The sequence below is a fragment of the Odocoileus virginianus genome, chromosome 6, assembly GCF_023699985.2.
Source record: "Odocoileus virginianus isolate 20LAN1187 ecotype Illinois chromosome 6, Ovbor_1.2, whole genome shotgun sequence".
In the NCBI taxonomy this organism is placed as follows: Eukaryota; Metazoa; Chordata; class Mammalia; order Artiodactyla; family Cervidae; genus Odocoileus; species Odocoileus virginianus.
This window is the reverse complement of record NC_069679.1, coordinates 41,375,085-41,399,686: the sequence shown is the minus strand read 5'-3', so window position 1 is coordinate 41,399,686 and position 24,602 is coordinate 41,375,085. Positions and strand designations below refer to the sequence as shown.

At 40.9% G+C, this 24,602-nt stretch overlaps 1 protein-coding gene and 1 long non-coding RNA gene across 9 annotated transcripts in view; one reads left to right on the top strand and one right to left on the bottom strand.

The window, feature by feature from the left end:
- The window catches only part of MYZAP (myocardial zonula adherens protein), a 128,069-nt gene extending 113,988 nt beyond the window's left edge, over positions 1-14,081 (top strand). The window contains exon 13 of one of the 3 annotated variants that reach the window (XM_070469230.1): positions 11,299-14,081. In XM_070469230.1, the coding sequence (XP_070325331.1) occupies positions 11,299-11,395 (97 nt within the window). In that variant the 3' untranslated portion in view covers positions 11,396-14,081. The remainder of the gene's footprint in view (positions 1-11,298) is intronic. The other 2 variants (XM_020906157.2, XM_070469231.1) reach the window with 2 other exon arrangements.
- LOC110145737 (uncharacterized) overlaps positions 1-24,602 on the bottom strand; it is a 38,111-nt gene that overhangs the window by 7,946 nt on the left and 5,563 nt on the right. For 3 of the 6 annotated variants that reach the window (XR_011488268.1, XR_011488272.1, XR_011488269.1), the window contains exons 2-3: positions 18,646-18,768; positions 17,084-17,245 (exon numbers count right to left, since the gene is read on the bottom strand). This is a non-coding gene — a long non-coding RNA (uncharacterized lncRNA). Of the gene's footprint in view, positions 1-56; positions 8,205-17,083; positions 17,246-18,621; positions 18,769-24,602 lie in introns of those variants that run through there. The other 3 variants (XR_011488270.1, XR_011488271.1, XR_011488273.1) reach the window with 3 other exon arrangements.

Here is a 24,602-nt window from a genome sequence, read left to right as displayed (position 1 = left end):
AAAGTGAGCCTTGTGGGAGGAGAAAATTGAGGGCACAGAGAAAGGAGTGACAGTACCTGTCACTGCTGTGGAGAATTGGGGGACGAGGTAGGAATTCATCAGACTGATTTGATGAGGGTACAGCTGAGGATGGCAGAACTGTGAAGTGGTGTATAAATGAGGAGAGGCCAGGCAGGAGACAGAACAGTAGATGGTAGAGGCCTTCACACCCTGCAGGGGAGATGAGAGTCCATCCAGGAAGCAAGGGGGAAAATGAAGAGTTTGAAGAATGGTAATATGCTCCAACTGTCCTCTTTGGAAAATATCTTCGGCAGCAAAATGGTTATGGGCTAAACCCGCAATTAACAGAAATCATTTCTGCCTGTAGAGTCATGTGGTCTACCAAAGTGCAAGGGAAACTGAGAAAGGTGGTTATATGTCTACGAGGAAAAAGAAATGGGACAGTTTCTCCATTTTAATCACAAAATTGTTACTTCTGCCTCCTAAATATCATCTTAACATTCCCTTGCTGCTTTACCTCCAGTGCAATTTTTACAGTTTAGGTTCTCATGGTCTCTCTCCCTTTCTAAATAGCAAAACTCTGCTAAGTAACCTCCGGCTTCCAGACTAAGGCCTTTACAGTCAATCCTCAGAGGTGCCAAGGAATCTTGCTAGAATAAAAATAGGGGCATATCCTGCCCTCCTTAAAAACCTACAGTGGCTCACTGTCTCATTCTGAACCCCTTAGAAGGGCACAGAGGGCCGCCCTTCCCCCTTCCACCCCAACCTCATCTTCTGCCACTTTCACATTGAACTCTTCTGCTCTGGTCCTGGCTAAATGTGTCTCCTTTTTACACTGTGGCCTCTGTGTTCACCCTTCTTTGCCTGCACTGCCTCTGCCTGGAATTCTTCCTCACTTGCCTGAGGAATGCCTAGGCACCCTTCAGGAGTCACCTTCCTAGGACTGACTTCCTCCCAGCGAAGCTAACTTGTTCTGCCCTCAGACTGCCCGTAATGTGTTTGTTCTTGTGCTGCTCAGGGTCCTGGCAGGAAGGGGAGATGGAAGACACTTAAATGAAACAACTGTGTACAAATTGGAGGGTAGCTTTTAGGGAAATAAAAAATGGACACTGGCTTGCTCTGGAGCTAGCGAGAGTGGAAGCTGTTTCCAGCCTGGGCCTGAAGAGATGGGGAGAGAAAGCTGGTAGAAGAGATGAAGGGGTGAGCTGTAGCACAGCCTTTGCTAGAGGAATGTTGCCAACTACTAAGCCGTGGTCTGAGCAGAGGGGGCAGATGACATGGGCTCCCTGTGCTCCATTCTCTCATTCTCTGCCTCCACCTCCTAACAGGCCCAGACCAGCAGGAAGGTAAAGGGTGTGGGTGTCCACTGATGTCCACCTTCTGGTCAGCTCCCAGGGTATAGGGTGGAGTGGAGAAGGGGGATGGATCTGAACAGGCAAGTACAGAGCATCCAGTATAGTTCCTTAGTCTTTATACAGTACCTAAGACATTATGACTATTTATGTATGTATCTTTCGCATCTAATTGTGAGCTCCTGAATGCATGGTTTTTTGTTTTTTTTTTTAATTTTTCTGAATCATGGATACCTAGCAACCTTAAGTTGCTAAAACTACTGTCTGGCTCCAGGGAGAAGGGGGTTCAAGATGGTGGAGGAGAAGGACATGGAGCTCACCTTCTCCCACAAAAACATTAACCATACATCTACAAGTGGACTGATTTACACCGAACATCTGCTGAATGCTGAAAGAAGACCTCAGACTTTGGAAAGGGCAAGAAAATCTCCACATAACTGGGTAGGACAAAAGAAAAAGAAGGAAAAAGAAGGAATTGGGATAGGGTCTGCACCCAGGGAGGGAGCTTTTAAGAAGGAAAGGTATACCATATCCTGGGATTGGAAGAAGTAGTATCCAAATGACTGTACAATGGAAAAAAGACAGTCTCTTCAATAAGTGGTGCTAGGAAAATTGGGCAGCTACATGTAAAAGAATGAAATCAGAACACTACCTAACATCATACACAAAAATAAAACTCAAACTAAAGACCTAAATGTAAGGCCAGACACTATAAAACTCCTAGAGGAAAACAGAACACACTCTGATGTAAATAGCAGCAATATCTTTTTGGATCCACCTCCTAGGGTACATATCTCAACATAATAGCCATTTATGATGAATCCACAGCCAATAAAATGCTCAATGGTGAAAAGGTAATAGCTTCCCTGCAAAAATGTGAAATAAGGATGCTCACTGTCACCACTTCTATTCAGCATAGTCCTGGAAGTCTAGCCACAGGAGACAAGAAATAAAAGGTATGCAAACTGGAAGGGAAGAGGTAAAATTGTCACTATATGTCAAGAACATAGTAATATATATATAATATATAAAAATATATTATATATGTATGCATATATATAGAAAAGCCTAAGAACGCCACACAAAACTACTTGAGCTAATAAATGAATTCAGCAAAGTAGCAGGATCTAAGCCTAACATTCAAAAATTGGTTGCATTTCTTTACATTAACAATGAAATATCAGAAAGAAATGTAAAAAAATAAAAACCTTTTAAAATAGCACCAAAAAAAGGAATAAACCTGACCAAGTAGATGAAAGACTTATGATGTGAATTATAAAACAATAATAAAGGAATTTAAAGAGAGTTCAACTAAAGGGAAGATATCCCATGCTCTTGGATTGGAAGAATTAATACTGTTAACACATTACTGACCAGGGGGTTTTTGCAGAAACTAACACCTATGGCTGGTGACTTGTTATGTAAATGAATACTGAAACATCTCTAGTCAATAATGTTCAGGTAACAAAGCACATATTAATACATCTCTGATCAGTAATGTATTAAAATGGCCATGCTGCATAAACAAGTCTACAGATTTAATGCAAACCCTATCAAAATACCCTTGACATTTTTCATAGAATTAGAAAAAATAATCCAAAAACTTGTATGGAATTATAAAAGACCCAGAATTGCTAGTCCTAAGGGAAAAAAACAGGAAGCATAATTCTCCCAGACTTCAGACAATATTACAAAGTTACAGTATTCAAAACAGTGTATTATTGGTACAAAACCAGACATATGGATCAGCAGAACAGAACAGAGGCCAAAAACAAACCCACACATCTAAGGTCAATTAATCTCCAACAAAGAAGAGAATATAAAATGGGGAAAAAGTTTCTTGAGCAAGTGGTGCTGGGAAAGCTGGACAGCAGCATATAAATGAATGAAATTAGAACACACCCTCACATCATGAACAGAAATAAACAAATGGGACTTAAGTAAACTTACAAGCTTTTGCACAGCAAAGGAAACCATAAAAAAATGAAAAGACAATCCATGGAATGGGAGAAAGTATTGGCAAATGATGCAGCAGACAAGGGCTTAATCTCCAAAATACACAAACAGCTTATATAAGTAGACAACAACAACAACAGAAAGCCCAATGGAAAAACGGGCAGAAGACCTAAATACACATTTCTCCAAAGAAGAAATATAGATGACCAGTAGATTAAGATGCTCAGCATCACTAATTAGTAGAGAAATGCAAATTACAATGAAGTACCAACACACACCAGTCAGAAGGGCCATCATTAAAATGTTAACAAACAATGAAAAAGAAGTTACAACAGACAATGCAGAAATACAGAGATTACTATGAGTAACTATATACCAATAAAATAGACAACCTGGAAGAAATGGGCAAATTCTTAGAAAAGTACTAGCATCCAAGTCTGACCCAGGAAGAAACAGAAATTATGAACAGACCAATCACAAGCACTGAAATTGAAACTGTGATCAAAAACTTTCCAACAAACAAAAGCCCAGGGCCAGATGGCTTCACAGTGAATTCTATCAAACATTTAGAGAAGAACTAACACCTATCCTTCTCAAACACTTCCAAAAAACTGCAGAGGGAGGAATACTCCCAAACTCTTTCTATGAGGCCACCATCACCATGATACCAAAACCAGACAAAGTTATCACACAAAAAAGAAAACTACAGGCCAATATCATTGATGAACACAGACACAAAAGTCCTCAACAAAATACTAGCAAACAGAATCCAACAACACATTAAAAGGATCATACATCGTGATCTAGTGGGGTTTATCCCAGGGATGCAAGGATTCTTTGATATATGCAAACCAATCAATGTGATACACCATATTAACAAATTGAAAGACAAAAACCATATGATAATCTCAACAGATGCAGAAAAAGCTTTCAACAAAATTCAACTCACATTTGATAAAATCTCTCCTGAAAAATGGGCACAGTAGGAATCTACCTCAACATAATAAAGGCCATATAAGACAAGCCCACAGAAAACATTATTCTCAATGGTGAAAAACTGAAAGTATTTCCTCTAAGATCAGTAACAAGGCAAAGATGCCCACTCTCATCATCATTAATCAACGTAATTTTGGAAGTTGTAGCCATGGCAATCAGAGAAGAAATAAAAGGAATCTAGACTGGAAAAGAAGAACTTAAACTCTGTTTGCAGATGACATTGATATTATACATAGAAAAACCTAAAGATACCACCAGAAAATCACAAGAGCTAATCAATGAATTTAGTAAATTCACAGGATATAAAATTACTACACAAAAATCCCTTGCATTCCTATACATTAACAATGAAAAATCAGAAAGAGAAATTAAGGAAACAATCCCATTCACCACTGCAACAAAAAGAATAAAATACCTAGAAATAAACCTACTTAAGGAGACAAATGATCTCTATGCAGATAACACTGATGAAAGACACTGATGAAAGAACTCAAAGACATACAAACAGATGAGAGATATCAAACAGAGATACAAACAGAAAGAGATATCACGTTCTTGGATTGGAAGAATCAACAGTATGAAAATGAAGATTGCTTTGGTTGTAAAGTCAGATTTCAATCTCTATCAAATTACCAATGGCATTTGTCACAGAACCAGAAGAAAAAATTTTATAATTTGTAGGGAAACACAAAAGACCCTGAATAACCAAAGCAATCTTGAGAAAGAAAAATGGAATTGGAGGAATCAACCTTCCGACTTCACTCTATACTACAAAGCTACAGTAATCAAGACAATATGATACTGGCACAAAAACAGAAATACAGATCAATGGAACTGGCTAGAAAGCCCAAAGATAAACCTCTGCACCTATGGGCACTTTATCTTTGACAAATGAGGCAAAAGTATACAGTGGAGAAAAGATAGTCTCTTCAGTAAGTGGTACTGGGAAAACTGGGCAGCTACCTGTAAAAGAAAGAAATTAGAACACTTTATAACACCATACACAAAACAGACTCAAAATAGATTAAAGACCTAAACATAAGACCAGAAACTGTAAAACTCTTAGAGGAAAACACAGGCAGAACACTCTGACATAAAGCACAGCCAAGATCCTCTTTGACTCACCTCCTAGAGTAATGGAAATAAAAACAAAAATAAACAAATGGGACTTAGCTAAACTTAAAAGCTTTTGCACAGCAAAGGAAACTATAAACAAGATGAAAAGACAACCCTCAGAATGGGAGAAAATAATTGCAAATGAAACAACTGACAAAGGATTAATCTCCAAAATATACCAGCAGGTAGCTCATGCAGCTCAATATCAGAAAAGCAACCCAATCAAAAAATGGGCAGAAGACCTAAACAGACATTTCTCCAAAGAAGACATATTGATAACCAACAAACACATGAAAAGATGCTCAACACTGTTTATTATTCAGTTCAGTCGCTCAGTCGTGTCCGACTCTGTCACCCCGTGAATCGCAGCACGCCAGGCCTCCCTGTCCATCACCAACTCCCGGAGTTTACTCAAACTCGTGTCCATCGAGTCGGTGATGCCATCTAGCCATCTCGTCCTCTGTTGTCCCCTTCTCCTCCTGCCCCCAATCCCTCCCAGCATCAGGGTCTTTTCCAATGAGTCAACTCTTTGCATGAGGTGACCAAAGTATTGGAGTTTCAGCTTCAGCATCAGTCCTTCCAATGAACACCCAGGACTGATCTCCTTTAGGATGGACTGGTTGGATCTCCTTGCAGTCCAAGAGACTCTGAAGAGTCTTCTCCAACACCACAGTTCAAAAGCGTCAAGTTTTCGGCGCTCAATATGCAATTCAAAACTAGAGTGAGATATCATCTCATACTGGTCAGAATGGCCATCATCAAAAAAATCTACATACAATAAATGCTGGAGAGGGTGTGGAGAAAAGGAAACCCTTGTGCACTGTTGGTGAGAATGTAAACTGATACAGCCACTATGGAAGACAGTATGGAGATTCCTTAAAAAACTAGGAATAAAATTACCACATGACCCAGAAATCCCAACCATAACTGAAAAAGACACATGTACCCATGTTCACTGCAGCACTATTTACAACAGTCAGGACATGGAAGCAACCTAGACGTCCATGGACAGATGAATGGATAAGGAAGTTGTGGTACATATCCACAATGGTATATTATTCAGCTATAAACAGGAACGAATATGAGTCAGTTCTAATGAGGTGGATGAACCTAGAGCCTATTATACAGAGGGAAGTTAAGTCAGAAAGAGAAAAACAAGTATTGAATATTAATGCATATATATGGAATTTAGAAAAATAGTGCTGATGAACCCATTTGCAGGGAAGGAAGGGACATGCAGACGCAGAGAACAGACCTGTGGACACAGCGAGGGAAGGAGAGGGAAGGATGAATTGAGAAAGTAGCACTGGCATATATACACTATCACGTGTAAAACAGAGAGCTGGTGGGAAGGTGCTGTATAACACGGGGAGCCCAGCTTGGTGCTTTGTGATGACCCAGAGGGGTGGGGTGGGAGCAGGGAGGGAGGGTCACAAGCGAGGGGACATGTATATAATTATGGCTGATTCATGTTGCTGTATGTCATAAACCAACACAACATTATAAAGCAATTATCCTCCAATTAAAAAATGAAATAAAAATATTGTATATTAAAGCATTCATATAGAATCTAGAAAAATGGTACTGATGAACCTATTTGCAGGGCAGGAATAGAGACAGATGTGGATACAAGGGGAAGGAGGAGAAGGAGAGGGTGGAATGAACTGACAGCACTGAAATATATATATTATTATCATGTGTAGGATAGAGAGCTAGTGGGAAGTCGCTGTATCAAACAGGGACCTCATCTACAAACAATAAATGCTGGAGAGGATGTGGAGAAAAAGGAACCCTCTTGCACTGTTGGTGGGAATGTAAATTGATAACAGGCACTATGGAGAACAATATGAGATTCCTTAAAAAAAACAAAACAAACAAACAAAAAAACAGGAATAAAACTACCATATGACCCAGCAATCCCACTACTGGGCATATACCCTGAGAAAACCATAATTCAAAAAGATGCATGTACCCTAATGTTCATTCACAGTAGCACTATTTACAACAGCTAAGACATGGAAGCAACCTAGATGTCTGCTGACAGATAAATGGATAAAGATGTGGTACATATGTACAACAGAATATTACTCAGCTGTAAAAAGAATGAATTTGAGTCAGTTCTAGTGAGATGGATGAACCTAGAATCTGTTATGCAGAGTGAATTAAGTCAGAAAGAGAAAAATATCATATATTAACGCACATATATGGAATCTAGAAAAATGGTGTTAATGAACCTATTTTCAGGGAAGGAATGGAGATGCAGACATACAGAACAGACTTGTGGACACAGTGGCATAAGGAAAGAGTGGGATGAATGGAGAAAGTAGCACTAACATACATATTCTGCTGCTGCTAAGTCACTTCAGTTGTGTCCAACTCTGTGCGACCCCATAGACGGCAGCCCACCAGGCTCCCCCAGTCCCTGGGATTCTCTAGGCAAGAACACTGGAGTGGGTTGCCATTTCCTCCTCCAATGCATGTAAGTGAAAAGTGAAAGTGAAGTCGCTCAGTCGTGTCCAACTCCTAGCGACCCCGTGGACTGCAGCCCGCCAGGCTGCTCCGTCCATGGGACTTTCCAGGCAAGAGGACTGGAGTGGGGTGAACATGTATATACGAACGTGTAAAACAAACAGCTGGTGAGAAGCTGCTGTGTAACACAGGGAGCCCAGCTTGGTGCTCTGTGATGACTAGAGGGGAGGGAGGCTCAAGAGGGAGGTGATGCATTTGTATAATTATGGCGGATTTGTGCTGTTGTTCAGCAGAAACCAGCACAACACTGTAAAGCAATTTTCCTCCAATTAAAAAATAAATAAAAAAAAAATAGGAAGCTCAGCTTGGTGCTCTGTGATGACCTAGAGGGGTGGGATGGTGGGCGATGGGAGGGAGGCTCAGTAGGGAGGGGCTATATGTATACTTCTGGCTGACTCATGTTGTTGTACTGCAGAAATTAATGCAACATTGCAAAGCTGAGCCCCTGGGGAAGCACTTAAAGCAATTACCCTCCAATTAAAAATTGTTTTAAAAAAGATACACTTGAATAATGGAAGAAAAGCCAACAAACAACAAATTCCGGAGAGAATGTGGGGAAAGAGAGGCCTCCTATATTGTTGGTGGGAATGTATGTTAGTGTAGCCACTATGGAAAACTGTGGAAGTTCCTCAGAAAACTAAAAATAGAATTACCATATGATTCAGCAGACCCACTCCCAGGCATATAGCTAGACAAAACTCTAATCCCAAAAGACACATACCCCGCTATGTTCATAGCAGCACTATTCACAATAGCCAAAACATGGGAATAACCTAAATGTCCATCAACAGATGAATGGATAAAGAAGACACAGTACATGTATACATACAATGAATAGTACTCAGCCATAAAAGGGATGAAATAATGCCATTTGCAGCAATGTGGATGCAACTAGAGATTAGCATACTAACTAAAGTCAGTCAGAAAGAGAAAGACAAACACCACATGATATCACTTACATGTAGAATCCAAAATATGACACATGAACTTATTTATGAAACAGAAACAGGCTCATAGACCATAGAGAACAGATTTGTCGTTGCCAAGGGGAAGGGAAGGACCGGGAATTTGGGATTAGCAGATATAAACTATTACACAGAGGATGGATAAACAACAGGGTCCTGTATAACACAGCAAACTATATTCAATATCCTATAATAAACCATAATGGAAAAGAATATGAAAAAGAATGTCTACATAACTGAGTCCACTTTGCTGTACTGCAGAGATTGGCACACACTGTAAATCAACTATATGTCAATAAAAATTAAATTAAATTAAATAAAAATAAAAACAAATACCTCACTAAACTTAAAAGCTTCTGCACAGCAAAGAAAATCATAAACAACAAAAAGACAATATACAAAATGAGATAAAATATTTTCAAATGAAGCAACAGACAAGGGATTCATCTACAAAATATACAAATAGCTCATACAGCTCTATGTCAGATAAAAAAAAGAAAAAACAACCAAAATATAGGCAGAGACTTTAAATAGCCATTTCTCCAAAGAAGACATACTGATGGCCAAAAAGCACATGAAAAGATGCTCAACATCAATAATTATCAGAGAAACATAAAATTACAGTGAGGGATCACCTCAACTAAGTCAGAATGGCCTCATCAAAAAGACTATAGACAGTAAATGCTGGAGAGAGAGTGGAGAAAAGGAACCTTCTTACACTGTTGGTGGGAACGTAAATTGGTACAACCACTATTGAAAACAGTATGGAGGTTCCTTGAAAAAACGAAAACTAGAATGACTATATGATTTAGCAATTGTACTCTTTGGCATATATCCAAAGAAAATCGTAATGCCAAAAAAAACACATGCACCCCAATGTTCATTACAGCACTGTATACAACGACCAAGACATAAAAGCAACTTAAATATCTATCAACTGAGGAATCGATAACAATGTGGTACATTTATACAGTGGAATATTACTCAGCCATGACAATGAAATAATGTCATTTGCAGCAACATGGATGAACTTAGAAATTATTACACTGAGTGAAATAAGTCATACAAAGACAAATATCATATGATACCACTCATACGTGAATCTAATATTTACAGAACAGAAACAGACTTGGAGATAAAATAACAAACTTACGGTTACCGAAGGGGAAATGTGGGGGGTGGTTAAATCAGGAGCTTGGGATTAGCATATACACTCTATTATACATAACAAAGATAACCAACAAGGACCTACTATATAACACAGGGAACTCTGCTCAATATTCTGTGATAACCTATATGAGAAAAGAATCAGAAAATGAATATACATGCATGTGTAACAATAAAAAAGGCTGACACCAAAGAATTGATTCTTTTGAACTGTGGTGCTAGAGAAGAAGACTCTTGAGAGTTCCTTGGGCAGCAAGGAGATCAAACCAGTCAATCGTAAAGGAAATCAACCCTGACTATTCATTGGAAGAACTGATGCTGAAGCTGAAGTTCCAATACTTGAGAGCAGCATGGAAATATATACATTACCATATGTAAACTAGATAGCTGATGGAAAGTTGAGGGCTTCCTTAGTAGCTCAGATGGTAAAGAATCTGTCTGCAATGCAGGAAACCAGTTTGATCCCTGGGACAGGAAAATCCCCTGGAGAAGGGAATGGCTACCCGCTCTACTATGCGTGCCTGAAGAATCCCATGTACAGAGGACTTTTGAAAGTCCCTTGGACAGCAAAGAGATCAAGCTAGTCAGGCCTAAAGGTAATCAACCCTGAATATTCATTGGAAGGACTGATGCTGAAGCTCCAATACTTTAGTCGCCTGATGCAAAGCACCAACTCACTGGAAAAGATCTTGATACTGGGAAAGGTTGAGGGCAGGAGGAGAAGTGGGTGACAGGTAACAAGATGGTTGGATAGCATCACTGACTCAGTGGACATGATTCCATTGAGCAGACTCTGGAGAGAGTGAAGGACAAGGAAGTCTGGCACGCAGTCTATATGGGGTCACAAAGAGTCGCACACGACTTAGCGACTGAGCAACAATGAGAACTTGCTATATAATACAGGGAGCTAAACCTGGTGCTCTGTGACAACCTAAAGGAGTGGGAGGTTCGCGAGGGAGGGGATATTCATGAATTCTGATTCATGTTGATGTATGGCAGAAACCAGACAATACTGTAAAGCAATTATCCTCTAGATAAATAAATTTTTTAAAAGTTGACTAAAAATCATGGTCCCTCTCATAATATTTAAATAAAATACTCAACTATATTACTGCAGTCTATTTTTAAGTGCTGAGAAAGGATTTCCTAGAGTTATCACATGAAGCATATGGTGAGTTTTGTTTCATATTCCTGATTTGCCTTTTTTCATTTCTCAGCCAAACAGGTAGGACTCGTGAGATTGCAATGCCTTCCAGGAACTATACCCCATACACACGAGTCCTAGAGTTGACCACGAAGAAAACGCTGACCTAAGCACCTGGAGACGTGCACTTTTCACTGATGGACAAAGGCCCTGGAACCCTGCAGCCTGAAGTCTGGAAAGGGTGACTGTTGCTTCCTCCTGTACACTGTTTTAAGTCCCAGTGGAAATTGCTGAGGTTTTGCTCCACTTCTAAAACATGAGGCAAAGTGGAGGTGGAGGGGGGAGGGCAGGAGAGAGAGGTTTCAAGGTTGTTTTTCGAACACCCAACCGGTGTATGTGTGTACCCTGCTGTCCTGGGCTGGCGTTAACTTTCCATGTAGACACTTGAGTGCTGGCAGGAGAAGTCTCTGTTTTCTGTTTTACTAGACTTCGGTTGGGAGGAAAAAGGGTATTAACTTGAAATTTCATGCTATTCATGCCAGGATCATTTGTTACAGCATGAAGGTTTTACTTACCCGTAAAAGTATTAGAGGCAGTGTTTCTCTGCTACAGGGAAGCCTGTCTGTAGGAGCATGGACACCTGGGGAAATGTGACCCCAGGAAGGAAGGGGCAGGTGCCGAGGACCCGTGCAGGGGCGTGGGAGCCTCGCTGGAGCCAGTCCTTGTGAGTGCAGACACGCTTCATTCTGATGTGCTAATCCCTTGGTTTAATTTGTGCCTTATGCCTTTATGGGGCCAGCTGAAATCACTGTATTTCTTCAACCTGTGATTTACTTTTTCTTTCTCACTTTAAATGAAAGAGAATTTTGGATGTTGTAGAAATTTAATCACTTAATATTTTCAGTATCAATTAGTGTTTTCGTTAAAAGAATGAATAATTTGTTCATGCATGCTCTACTTTGATATTATAACCTATGTCACATATGTTTAATAAATGCCATATATTTTGTTCTACTGATGCTGTCATTGTGTGTCATTTATGACCGTGTAGAAGGGTAAAGAACAGAACCAGGTTCTGGACTGTTCAAGTTAGGGCACCATAATCTTTCAATCAGTAGAGTCCCTAGAATCATTTATAAATTGTACAAGAGGGTATGTGTGTTTGTGTGCATGTATTTAAACTCTGAAATTTATCTAGTTAACTTACCTTCTAGGAAGATTAAGATGCATTCATGTTTATAAAACATCAAGATCATTTTTACTAAAAAAAAAAAAAAAAATCCTCCTATATGCCCAAACTCCCTGTGCTGTGGCTAGTCATTCAGTTGTGTCTGACTCTTTGCGACTCCATGGACTGTCACCGGCCAAGCTCCTCTGTCCATGGGGATTCTCCAGACAAGAATACTGGAGTAAGTATCACTCCAGGGGATCTTTCCTCCTCCAGGGGATCTTTCCAACCCAGAGATTGAACCCAGGTCTCCCGCATTGCAGGTAGGTTCTTTACCAGCTGAGCTACCAAGGAAGCCCACCCAAACTCCCTACCCCTTACCTTTAAAAAAAAAAAAAAAAGAGCCAAAGAAAGAAAGCAAAGTAACTCAGTTGAGTAAATGACCCCAAGTCAGCATAGTGTCAAGAGGAAATAGCATATTTTGAAGTCAAATTTGTATTTAAATTGTGGTTGTGGGACCTTCGACGTGTCATCAAAGCTCTCGGAATATCAACTTCATGTTCTACTAACTTGGGATAATCATGCCTACCTGATTGCTTCAGCAGCACATATACTAAAATTGGAACGATATACATATGATTAGCATGGCCCCTCAGCAAGCAAACCAAATCCCTTAGGATTATACAGTGGAAGTGACAAATAGATTCAAGGGATTAGATCTGATAGAGTACTGGAAGAACTATGGACAGAGGTTCATAATACTGTAAAGAAGGTGGTGATCAAAACCATCCCCAAGAAAAATACAAGAAGTCAAAAAGGTTGTCTGAGGAGGCCTTACGAATAGCTGAGAAAAGAAGAGAAGCAAAAAACAAAGGAGAAAGGGAAAGATATACCCAACCGAATGTAGAGTTCTAAAGAACAGCAAGGAGAGATATGAAAGCCTTCTTCAGTGAACAATGCAAAACAAAGAAATAGAGGAAAACAATAGAATGGGAAAGACTAGAAATTGCTTCAAGAATATTAGAGATACCGAGGAAATATTTCATGCAAAGATGGGCACAATAAAGGACAGAAACACTATGGACCTAACAGAAAAAAGCAGAGACATTACTTTACCAACAAAGATCCATAAGCTATGGTTTGTGAGAGCTGGACCATAAAGAAAGCTGAGTGCTGAAGAACTGATGCTTTTGAACTGTGGTGTTGGAGAAGACTCTTGAGAGTCCCTTGGGCAGCAAAGAGATCAAACCAGTCAAGCCTAAAGGAAATCTGTCCTGAATATTCATTGGAAGGACTGATGCTGAAGTTCCAATATTTTGGCCACCTGACTTGAAGAACTGTCTTCTTAGAAAAGACCCTGATTCTGGGAAAGATTGAAGGTAGGAGAAGGGGACGACAGAGGATGAGATGGTTGGATGGCATCACTGACTTGATGGACATGAGTTTGAGCAAGCTTCGGGAGTTGGTGATGGACAGGGAAGCCTGGCGTGCTGCAGTCCATGGGGTCGCAAAGAATTAGACATGACTGAGCAACTGAACTGAAAAGAAGCAGAAGAGATTAAGAAGAGGTGGCAAGAATACATGAAAGAACTGTACAAGAAAGGTCTTAATGACCCAGATAACCATGATAGTGTGATCACTCACCTAAAGCCAGACATTCTGGAGTCCAAAGTCAAGTAGGCCTTAGGAAGCGTTACTATGAACAAAGCTAGAGAAGGTGATGGAATTCCAGCTGAGCTATTTCAAATCCTAAAAGATGAGGATGTTAAAGTGCTGCACTCAATATGCCAGCAAATTTGGAAAACTCAGCAGTGGCCACAGGACTGGAAAAGGTCAGTTTTCATTCCAGTCCCAAAGAAGGGCAATGCCAAAGAATGTTCAAATTACTACACAATTGTGCTCATTTCACGTGCTAACAAGGGAATGCTGAAAATCCTTCAAGCTAGGCTTCAACAGTATGTGAACTGAGAACTTTCAGATGTACAAGCTGGATTTAGAAAAGGCAGAGGAACCAAAGATCAATTTGCCAACATCTGTTGGATCACAGAAAAAGCAAGGGAATTCCAGAAAAACATCTGCTTCACTGACCATGTTAAAGCCTTTGACTGTGTGGATCACAACAAACTGTGGGAAATTCTTCAAGAGATGGGAATACCAGACCACCTTATCTGCCTCTTGAGAAACTTGTATGCAGGTCAAGAAGCAATAGTTAGAGCCTGACATGGAACGATGGACTGGTTCCAAATTGGGAAAGGAGTACATCAAGGCTGTATATTGTCACCCTGCTTATTTAACTTATATGCAGAGTACATCATGTGAAATGCCAGACTGGATGAAGCACAAGCTGGAATCAAGATTGCTGGGAGAAATATCAATAACCTCAGATATGCAGATGACACCACCCTAATTCCAGAAAGCTAACAGGAACCTAAAGAGCCTCTTGGTGAAGGTAAAAGAGGAGAGTGAAAAATATGGCTTAAAACTCAACATTCAGAAAACTAAGGTCATGGCATCCAGTCCCATCACTTCATGGCAAATAGATGGGAGTGGAAACAGTGGCTGACTTTATTTTTGGGGGCTCCAAAATCACTGCAGATAGTGCCTGCAGCCACGAAATTAAAAGACACTTGCTTCTTGGAAGAAAAACTATGACAAACCTAGACAGGGTAATAAAAAGCAGAGACATCACTTTGCCGACAAAGGTCTATACAGTCAAGGCTGTGGTTTTTCCAGTAGTCATGTATGGATGTGAGAGTTGGAGCATAAAGATGGCTGAGTGCTGAGGAATTGATGCTTTTGAATTGTGGTGCTGGAGAAGACTCTTGAGAGTCCCTTGGACAATCAGGAGATCAAACCAACCAATCCTAAAGGAAATCAATCCTGAATATTCATTGGAAGGACTGATGCTGAAGCTGAAGTACCAATACTTCAGCCACCTGAAACAAAGAGCCAACTCATTGGAAAAGACCCTGATGCTGGGAAAGATTGAGGGCAGAGGATGAGATGGTGGGATGGCATCACCGAATCAGTGGACATGAGTTTAAGCAAACCCCAGGAGACAGTGAAAGACAGGGAAGCCTGGCATGCTGCTATCCCTGGGGTCACAAAGATTCAGACATGACTGAGTGACTGAACAACAACAAGCATGACACACAAGTTCATGAAGTGTTCTATATTTTTTACACAAAAACAAACTCAAAATGGCTTATAGACTTAAACATAAGACATAACACTATAAAACTCCTAGAAGAGATCACAGGAAAAACATTTTCTGACAAACTGTTCCAATGTTTTCTTAGATCAGTCTCCCAAGGCAACAGAAACAAAAACAAATAGGACTTAATCAAACTCACAAGCTTTTGGATAGCAAAGGAAACCATAAGGAAAACAAAGAACAAAATAACCTATGGAATGGGAGGAAATATTTGCAAACAATGCAACCAAGAAGGGCTTAATTTCCAAAATATCCCAACAACTCACAGAATAACAAAAAAAGCAAACAACCCAACTGAAAAATGGAAAGGAGGACTTCCCTGGTCCAGTTGCAGGCTGTGCTCCCAATTCAGGGAAACTGGGTTCGATCCCTAGTCAGGGAACTAGGTCCCACATGCTGCAATCAAGCTTTCATGCCACAACTGAAAGATCCTTCATGCCAGAACAAAGATGGAAGGTCCTGTCTACCACAACTAAGACCCAGCGCAGCCAGATAAATAAGTATTAAGGAGGAAAAAAGAAAAACGGGCAGAAGACCTAAACAGACATTTCTTCAAAGAAGAAATACAGATGACCAGCAGGTTCTTGAAAAGATGATCAACATCACTAATTATTAGAGAAAGGCAAGTCAAAACTACAATAAGGTACCAGCACCCACTAGTCAGAATGGTCATCATTAAAGAGTCAACAAGTAAAAAATGCTGGGCAGGGTATGAAGAAAGGGAACTCTCCTATGGCTGCTGGTGAGGATGTAAGCTGGGGTAGCCACTGTGGGAAACTGTATGGGAGATTCTCTGAAAACTAAAAATAGAATTACTATATATCCAGCAATTCCACTTCCAGGCATAGATCTGGACAAATCTCTAATTCAACAAGCGGCAGGCACCCCTGTGTCCACAGCAGCACCAAGCACAGTAACCAAGACATGGAAACAAGCTGGATGTCTATTTACAGGTGGAGGGATACGGAAGTGCGGGCCATAGATGATGGAATATTACTCAGCCACGAAAGAGAGCAAAGTAATGCCATCTGCAGCAACATGGATGGAACTAGAGATGATCATACTGAGTGAGTCAGAAAGAGAGACAAATACCCTATGATATCACATATCTGCAGAATCTAAGATATGACACAAATGAACCTATCTATGAAACAGCAACAGTATCACGGACATAGAGAAAAGATTGGTGGTTGTGAAGGGGGAGGGTATTGGGGGGAGGGATGGAGTAGGAGTTTGGGATTAGCAGATGCCAACTGGTGTGTGTGTGTGTGTGTGTGTGTGTGTGTGTAAAATGGATAAATAACAAGGTCCTACTGTGTAGTACAGAGAACTATATTCAATATCCTATGATAAAGCACAATGGAAAAGAATATATAAAAAGGAATATATCTATAACAGAATCACTTCGCTGTACAGCAGTAATTAATATAACACTGTAAATCAACTGCACTTTAATTAAAAAAAGATCACACCTACCTGACAGGCTAACGTGAGTGCCGACTGAGGCAGGTCACGCAGAGGCTGTCCTGGGGCTTGGTGCACAGGAGGTCCTGCCACCCGGAGGTGTGTCTTAAAGCACTGCTGTTGAGTCCTGGCTACCTTCCTCCTGTGAGATGCTTTAGCAAGAGAAGCCTTTTCCTAGCACAGCGTCAAGGAAGAGAATTTCAGGAAAAGGCAGATCCTGGGCCCAGGAGGTGGTGGAGCAGGACTCAGAGTGGCAGAGGGTTCTGGGAACCCCTGGGCCCCTGGAAAAGCTGGTGGGGAAATAGCTTCTAAATGAAATGTGGTGGTGTAAAAAATGTCAGTTTTGGTGAGAGCAAGAAAGAAACAAAGACTGTTTGGCAAACACTCCACACCCTCCTTCTTAAAACAACCAAAAAAGGAAAAAAAAAAAATCAGTAATTTTAAATTCAAAGAATGCTAGGAATCACTCTATAACATTAAAGGTGGTCTGTCCCTGGGCCTTTTGTATTTATAAATTTTTAAATATAACTGCAACATGTGGAGAATTCTAAACATTATTTGAACTATTCAGAAAGACAACTGAAGGGACTTCCTCAGTGATACAGACTTGAAACTGAAAAAACACCCAGAACTGATCCTTCTCACCCTTTTGTCAAAATTAGTGACACTCAATCTACCGTCTGAAACAGACTGGTGTTTGCTCTTCAACCTCCTCCTAAGCACAGGTTTCATGTAGAACTGGAGAGAAAAACTCTAATATCACATAGCAAATTTACTCTGAATTTATTCCAAAAATGTATTTGTATAATAATGCCTCAATTAATATTCTCATTCCAATCCTTCCAGACTTTCTTAAACACACACACACAGACCATTTATTGTTTCAGAATACACAGTACTCTATACAGAAGCAGAATCACGGCACTCAGGAATGCAGGCTCTTGAGACTATCTCAGCTTAGTCACAAGTGTGTGCCTTGAGCAAGTCACAGAACCTCTTTGAGCCCCTGTAAAATGGGATCAGTGACAGTTCCTTCCCAACTGTCACTGTGTGCAGATGAAATGAGTTAATATCTGTGGGGTTCTAAGAATAGTGCAAGGTGCACAATAAGCACTTGGAAAGTGTTACCTATGGTTGATACACATTTCATTTACACACTACAGAATTCTATATAGGTACAGATGTATAGAGCTACACTGATGTTTCTGACAGCTGGCTGGATTCTACTTCATTGGTGTACTATGGTTTACTTGCCCTATCCCCAGCTGTTGGAATTTTGGAATTGTCTTTACTCTTTTTAAAGCAATCCTCTGATAAGTTCCTAGAAGAGGGATCACTGGGTCACGAGTTAGGTACATCTCAATCTTTCAGTGCATGTGGTCCAATGTGGCCTCTGAAGATTTGAGTCCACTGAAACTCTCACCAACAGAACGAGAATATTCTTTCCCTACCTCTCTGCCAACACTGGGAATGAGAAATGAAGGCATGTATCAAGTTGGTAGCTTTAGGCAGGCCCGCATCCCTCCCCCCAAAAACAGAGCAGGAAGTACCTTCAGGACATGGCCTGTGGATACCTGAGCTCCGGACTGTGCAGGTGTGAGCTGTAGGCGTGCAGGTGTCCCCATGATCCAGAGAGTGCAGGGCAGGCGGCAGGAAACAGGACTGGGCTTACTTAGGAGCTGGCATCCTCCAGGATCCTGGAATCAGAGAAGGCCTGCCACTTAGTGAGTCAGAAGCTAGAGCTGGCCATCGTGACAAAAGATTCACCACATGTCTGATAGGAGGTTTGAGTTTGGGTGGCACGTACCCCAGGGAGCTCTTTTTAGGGCTAGCAGGGGACAGAATGTTTGTGAAGTGTCTGGAGCTTGGTGATGTGACATGGTCTCCCCGACAGAGGGTGCACCAACCAAGACTGATCCCCAGCTGGTCCAAGTGGATCTGTCTACTCCGGGCACCCTCTTTCTCCCCAGTAAATGCCACTGGCCTGCTCCAGGATTCCCTTCTGTCCTGCTGCAGGCCACATCAGACCATAGTGCTCTCCTGGACATCCAGACTCAGAGGCCCAGTTCATCTAGCACATGCTAGGTGCTGGGGAGACACGGATGTATACCCTCCAGACCTTCATCCTTTCCAAAACTGTTCCCAGTGAGTCTGTCTCTTCCCGATGTTTGCTTTCTCTGAATCCCATGGGTATTTGTTCCCATCCTATCTTTTCTATTCTCACATCTGATGACAGACCATCATGTCCAGGACAGAGGAGCCTGGCATGCTGCTGTCCATGGGGTCACAAAAAGAGCTGGACACAACTCAGATACTAAACAACAACCATACAGGTAAGCTCTTTGGGGGCAGTTTCCTATAGAGGAGGGGACAACATTCCACACCTCAACAAGCATGGAGAAATCTACAAATGAAAAGTATCCAGAAAGGGCCTTGGCTAGAGAAAGTAAAGGAAACTCAAGAGTTACCGACCTAGGCATAGCATGCAACCAACTCCAATCTTCATAGCAATTCTGTGTAGAAAATGTCACTACCTCCGTTTTGTAGGTAAAGAAATGGAAAGGCAAAGAGAGGTGAAAATTTTCTGAAACCACCAGACTTGTCTGACTTCAGGACAGGAGTGGGAAGGCTGGAGTTGGTATTGTCACTAAATTGCAATAGTCCCATGGGTGGCTCTCAGGTGCAGTGCTCCCGTGAGCAGCTCTGCCCAGGAAGGAAATGGAATTGCACCCTGAAGAGGCTGGCTGGGCTGATCATGTGAAATAGCACAGGAGAAGTTTTCAGAGACATGGCTACAATCGACACCAACACTGACCCCTGCTATTAGTACTAGTCATTACTGTGAAGGAAGTATTGTACCATGAATATCTGCAGACCCAAGGATTTCCTTTTATTGGACACATATTACAGACTTAATGAATAATGATTACTTGTGAGTAGGGCTGTGTAGAAGGAAAGCAGGGCAAAAAAAAAAAAAGTATGTTGGGATAAACAGGATTAAATAAACCATAAACTTTTTCTTTTATATGCAAATTTGAGAATAACTCACTGGACTTTGTCAGTGGAGGACAAGACCCAAAGTAAGACTGGAGATGAGTTTCTGGAAAGAGACTAGTGGGAGACTGCTGCTAAATCTGGAGGTAATTTATTAGGCAGGATTAGATTGCTAATACATGGTGTGAAGTATAAATCAAAGAAGTTTTTGCATATGGAAGTCCAATGAATTGTTTTAGCACCGATTGTTGAAAAGACTATGCATTTTCCACTGAATTGCCTTTGTACCATTGTGGAAAATCAACTGGTCATACTGGTGCATAGGTCTATTTCTGTATAGTCTGTTATAATGATCTAGTTGCCTGTCTTAACACCAGTCCCACAGTGTCTTGATTACTGTTCAGTTCAGTTCAGTCACTCAGTCGTGTCCGACTCTTTGCGACCCCATGAATCACAGCACGCCAGGCCTCCCTGTCCATCACCAACTTCCGGAGTTTACGCAAACTCATGCCCATCGAGTCGGTGATGCCATCCAGCCATCTCATCCTCTGTCATCCCCTTCTCCTCCTGTCCCCAATCCCTCCCAGCATCAGCTTTATCTTAAAGCCTTGAAGTCAGGTAGTATGGGCTTTTCAAGTGTTTTTTTCCAAAGTTGTTTTGGCGAGTCTAGGTCTTCTGCATTTCCATATGAGTTTTACTCTCTGTCAGTTTCTCCCTGTGGGTTGTTGGGATTCTGACTGACATTGCACTGAATAGATGGGGCTTCCCCGGTAGCTCAGTGGTAAAAAATCTGCCTGAAGTGCAGAAGCCACAGCAAACATGGGTTTGATCCCTGGGTGGGGAAGATCCTCTGGAGTATGGTGGAGTATGGCAACCCGCTCCAGTACTCTTGCCTGGAGAATGCTACGGACAGAGGAGCCTGGTGGGCTACAGTCGACAGGGTGGAAAGAGTCAGAGACAGCTGAAATGTCTTAGCATGCACGCACACACTGAATGGACAGATCGTCAAGGAGAAAACCAAGACCCATGGTTGATTATCAGGCCAGCTTGGAGCTGGTGAGACTAGGTGAGTTCCATGCAGCTGCTGCTTCTGTCTTCTTCAGTTGGGAAGGTAATAGGTAAAAACTTTCATGGAACTCTGAACAGAATATTATAAGAAACATTAATTTGTGCCCAAGGGCCATAAAACTGATGTAATTTGAATGCAATAAAATATAAATAAATGGCGAACAGTTCTTGGGGGTTTTCTCTTAATTTTTCAACACATACTTTTGAGTTTTAACATACAGCATTTACAGCATTCACCTTCCTGAATTGGGGTGGGAGGGGGGTTGAGAAATAATTAGTAGGCAATTTTTTGGCCCTGGGACTTTTCTTGTAAATGTTTTCTTTGGCAGCCATACTCTTGAGAACAGGAAGTTACTCTCTTGTTACAGATTTAAGACTTTTCTGAGCCAAATAACAGAAAGCTGGATTAGTTCTGAAATGAAGGGGGAGAAAAAACAACTCTTGGCTCTTGCTGGAGATTAATGACATCTTGCAAATATTTTAATTCTCCCCTTTCCTCTTAACTTGCCACCTCCTAAACAAAGCACATTCAGCCTGAAAAATCTTAACTGGTCATTTTGTGGTCCAACCCTAAAATAAAATATCTTTATGGTACCCACAAATTTATTTAAACAAAACTGTTGATGGCCTGGGGGAAGGAAATAAATGCTGTCTCCAGTTGACCTATTCTATCACAAAGTCCCAAAATAGAATTTAAAATAGAAAATGTAGTTGTAAAGATGCTACAGTATCATAAAGATTTATCATTTTCTTTGACCCTTTAAAATGCATGTTGCTATAGATAAAAATGATAAATCAAGCTTTGTAAACAAAGCCTATATATTGTTAGAGATGCTTGCAAACAACTTCTTAGCAATTGTTCAAAATAACAGGATTATATCCTTTGACTATAGCATTTATTAGTCTGACTAAAAAACAAGCAAACTGGTTTGCCCCAGAAAAGACTAAGTTCTTTTGAATTAATATCCACTTTTTACATTTGGTTCTAGGGAAAAAAAAAAAAAAAAAAACCGAAACACCCAACAACTTGCAATGTCAATGAAGTTTACAACCAGTGGGGACAGTAACTACAAAATCAGGGGTCTTAATTCCCTGACCAGGGACTGAACCTGTATGCCCTGCAGTGGAAGCGCAGAGTCCTAACCACCGAACTGCCAAGGAATTTCCTGTAGGAATTCTTAAACCACAGATGATCTTTAGGAAAACAGATTTAGAAGTGAAGAACACCTTCCTATAACAAGTGATTTCTAGGAAGTGATCTACTAGTGATCTAGGGAGTTTCCATGGTATTACAGTCATCCCTCAGTATCAAAAGTGGGGGAACTGGTTCCAGGCTCTCTGTTCCCACAGATACCAAAATCCACACATGCTCAAGCCCTTATATAAAATGGTGTAGTATTTGCATAAACTTATCCTCTCATATAATTAAATTATCAAGATTATTTATAATACCTAATATAATGTAAATGCTTTTTAAATAGTTGCCAGTACACAAGCAAATTCATGTTTTGCTTTTTTGGAACTTTCCAGGATTTTTTTTCCTTTTTCTTTTTCTGAGTATTTTGGTTCCATGGTGGTGGTGGTTTAATCGCTTAGTTGTGTCCAACTTTTTGCGACCCCATGAACTGTAGTCCACCAGGATCCTCTGTCCATGAGATTTTCCAGGCAAGAATATTGGAGTGGGTTGCCATTTCCTTCTCCAGGGGATCTTTCCAATCCAGGGATTGAACCTGTGGCTCCTGCATCTCCTGCACTGCAGGCAGATTCTTTATCACTGAGTCACCAGAGAAGCCCCATTTTGGCTCTGAGGTTTGTTGAATCTGTGGATGTGGAACCCACACATATGGAGGACTGACTGTAACTGCAGCCTCTCAAAAAAGAAAAGGCCTAAAATTTCACTTATACTTATGTCTTCACACACCAAACTCAAAAGTCCTGGTGCCCGGGAAGATTGCATCAAGGTGGCAAGGGTCTGTGGTAGGACAACGGGGGTGAGTGACTGGTGGTGAGGAGGTGCAGGGAGGATGCTCACCAGGATCACTAGTACATGTCCATCTTAAAGTCACTCAAATTCATAATTTTGAAAAACTCTGTGCTGTCAAACAAACTCATCTGTAGATTGCATTTATGGTAAGTTGCTTCAGTCATGTCTGACTCTGGGACCCTATGGCTCCTCTGTCCATGGGATTCTCCAGGCAAGACTACTGGAGTGAACTGCCATGCCCTCCTCTAGGGGATCTTCCCGAACTAGGGATCAAACTCGCATCTTTTGTGTCCTACATTGGCGGGCAGGCAGGCAGGTTCTTTACCACTAGCACCACTTGGGAAGCTCCATCTGTAGATGCGATGTGGCCAAAACCCCACAATCTGCAACCTTTTATTTACATTTTCTAATGTTTTTCTTTCTGTGCATTATAAAGAAAAAATTTATTCCTTTAAACCACTTTTTCTCTCGAGTCAGCATGAAGTGATGTTCCTCCCACATCATTCATTATAAGTTTATCTGTCTTCTGCTATTTTGACAACTTCAGGGTTTTTTTTTTTTAACCTTATAAACAATCTTAAATTACTCAGAGCTGTCATCCATTAGATATAAAAATTAAATTAAGCCCAAGAATTCTAGGTGATGGAAAACATGATCCAGTCCCACAAGATATGGGCAACCATGGGAGTCCCGCAAAGGCTGATAAAACCCTAAATTTCATCAATGTTGGATGACTATTTATTTAAAGGGAGCTACCTGCTTCCTGGTTTCCTGCATACCAAATATTTCTTTTCAACATTTATGAGCTTAAATAGATGCAGATGTTGCCAAAGAATGTATTATAACATCCATCATCCTAGAATCCTATAATTTAAGCACTGAAAGGCATCTTGGAGTTCATCTGGTTCAATACCCTCATTTTAAATGGGAGAAAACTGAGGCCTAGGAAAATTAACTGGATACAGAGTTGGTGGTACACAGACCCTCTCTTCTCAAAATCATAGTTGTATATCAACAAATTTCACCATTATCCCTTCACTTCACTTCTCTGATCTGGATCACCTTTACTGTCCATATACTATGATTGACTATTCTCCCCTCCAAATTTTGGAGAAAACCAAGGAAGACTTTTCCCCCTTGGTCATTCTCCCAATTCTATGATATGTGGACCTCCCTTCCTCCTTTTCTCCTATTCCCCCTTGCTGAAACTTTTCAGAGTGGTATTCTTCTTTATGCAAGACAGAAAATTAAAGATGACTAGACACTTGATTCTGGCCAGGGTCTCACGAGAGGAGAGGGGTGGATAGTTTTCTCTAAATCCATTTTGCTGCTGATCATCAGTTTCTTTGTTTCATGGCCTCCAAAGTACATTGGATTCCAAAGAGTGAGACATAAACGGTGTACTGGCACCGAAGCAGAGACCTGGTTCTTCTTTCCCTCCACTAAAGGCACAACTCTCAAGTCCCTCTCCTATGACACTTGGAA